The sequence below is a fragment of the Octopus bimaculoides genome, unplaced genomic scaffold (genome assembly GCF_001194135.2).
Source record: "Octopus bimaculoides isolate UCB-OBI-ISO-001 unplaced genomic scaffold, ASM119413v2 Scaffold_12528, whole genome shotgun sequence".
In the NCBI taxonomy this organism is placed as follows: domain Eukaryota; kingdom Metazoa; phylum Mollusca; class Cephalopoda; order Octopoda; family Octopodidae; genus Octopus; species Octopus bimaculoides.
Genome location: NW_026356536.1, coordinates 25,100 through 26,757, shown reverse-complemented (window position 1 = coordinate 26,757; position 1,658 = coordinate 25,100). Strand labels below are relative to the sequence as shown.

The following is a 1,658-nucleotide window of genomic DNA, read 5'->3' as shown; positions in this document are numbered from 1 at the left end:
AAACACACTTCACAGGATTCCTGCGACATGACTTTAGAAGTGATGAGGAAGCTGATCGAATCAGGAGTGGGGCTCGCACCACACCCTGCAGTCGAACGGGCCATAGCCGAGCTTCAGGAGTTACTTACGGTCAGTGAAAGGTGGGAAGAAAAGGCACGCTTGTGTCTACAGGCAAGGTTAGTGCTTTTAACTGTTATACTTTTCCATTTTAATCCCCCCCCCACATCTGCGCGCAGCCCCCTTCGCATCTTCATCATCTGCAGTAAATGCATCAATATTTTCTAAAGTTTCTTCATTTTCTCCTCTCCCCACCTCCTCTCTCACACCAACATCACCATTCTCTGTTGTCTTCTCTTCTCTCGTCCAGGCCTCGGAACGTAATGTCAACCCTTGAAAGTATCATAGCAGAAGCCAATGACATAAAAGCTTATTTACCGAATGTGTCTGCCCTGAAGGAGGCCTTACGCAAGGCCAAAGAGTGGACGTCGAAACTAGACGCTGTCCAAGTAAGTCTCCCTTTCTCTTTCTTTATTGTCTCCACGTTTGCACCTCACGGCCAAGTGGTGGCTAAGAAGATGGATTTACAATCAACGATGAAGCTCCCAGGTTCAATCCCTATCTATGGGCGTCATTTTGAGAACACAATAAGCAGGGTCTAACTTGGAAAATCTGCCAACATGGCTGCCAAACATTCTGTGCTGACATTCCTGAATCATGCAAGTAATAGAACAAATCCCAGTTTCTGATGCCCAACGGTGACCCGTAGTCCTGCAAGGAGGTTCTATGGTACCAGAGGACCAGGATGCTTTTTATACCAGTTTCATACATGAAATGCCCCGCCCCCACTCTCCACTGGCTGCCAACATGTTGAATCTCTCTAAAAGACGAGATCAGTAATTCCTAACCTGTGGACCACGGACATCTGGTGGTTCGCACAGGTAGTACTAGGGGTTCTTGAACCACAAAATTTCATGTGCTAAGAAGCTTGCTTTCCAACCACATGGTTCTCGGTTCAGTCCCACTTCACGGCACCTTGGACAAGTGTCTTCTACTATAGCCTCGGACCCGACCAAAGCCTTGTGAGTGGATTTGGTAGATAGAAACTGAAAGAAGCCTGTAGTGTGTGTGTGTGTGTGGGTGTGTGTGTGTCTCACCATCACTTGACAACCGATGTTGGTGTGTTTACATCCCTGTAACTTAGTGGTTCAGCAAAAGACACTGTTAGAATAAGTATTAGTCTTAGAAAGAATAAGTCCTGGGGTCATTTTGTTTGACTAAAGGCAGTGCTCCAGCATGGCCGCAGTCAAATGACTGAAACAAATAAAAGAATATACATACACATACATGGGTCATTGGTAGTGAAGAGGCTGGGAACCCCTGGACTAGAATATACTTGAGTCACGTCCTCTGTGTGGAATGGGAATGTTGGCTCAAAGACGTTTCAACAATTAATATTCTGACTTGTACTTGGAATAAACAGAATACTCTTACTCTTTACTCTTTACTCTTTACTCTTTACTCTTTACTCTTCTACTCTTTTACTTGTTTCGGTCATTTGACTGCGGCCATGCTGGAGCACCGCCTTTAGTCGAGCAAATCGACCCCAGGACTTATTCTTTGGAAGCCTAGTACTTATTCTGTCGGTCTCTTTTTGCCGA

At 45.5% G+C, this 1,658-nt stretch overlaps 1 protein-coding gene across 1 annotated transcript in view; it reads left to right on the top strand.

Annotated features, from left to right (window-relative positions):
* LOC106868491 (lysine-specific demethylase 5A) overlaps window positions 1-1,658 on the top strand; it is a 65,922-nt gene that overhangs the window by 49,783 nt on the left and 14,481 nt on the right. Inside the window, exons 21-22 of the mRNA XM_052978276.1 lie at window positions 6-176; window positions 368-506. Coding sequence (XP_052834236.1) covers window positions 6-176; window positions 368-506 — 310 coding nt within the window. The remainder of the gene's footprint in view (window positions 1-5; window positions 177-367; window positions 507-1,658) is intronic.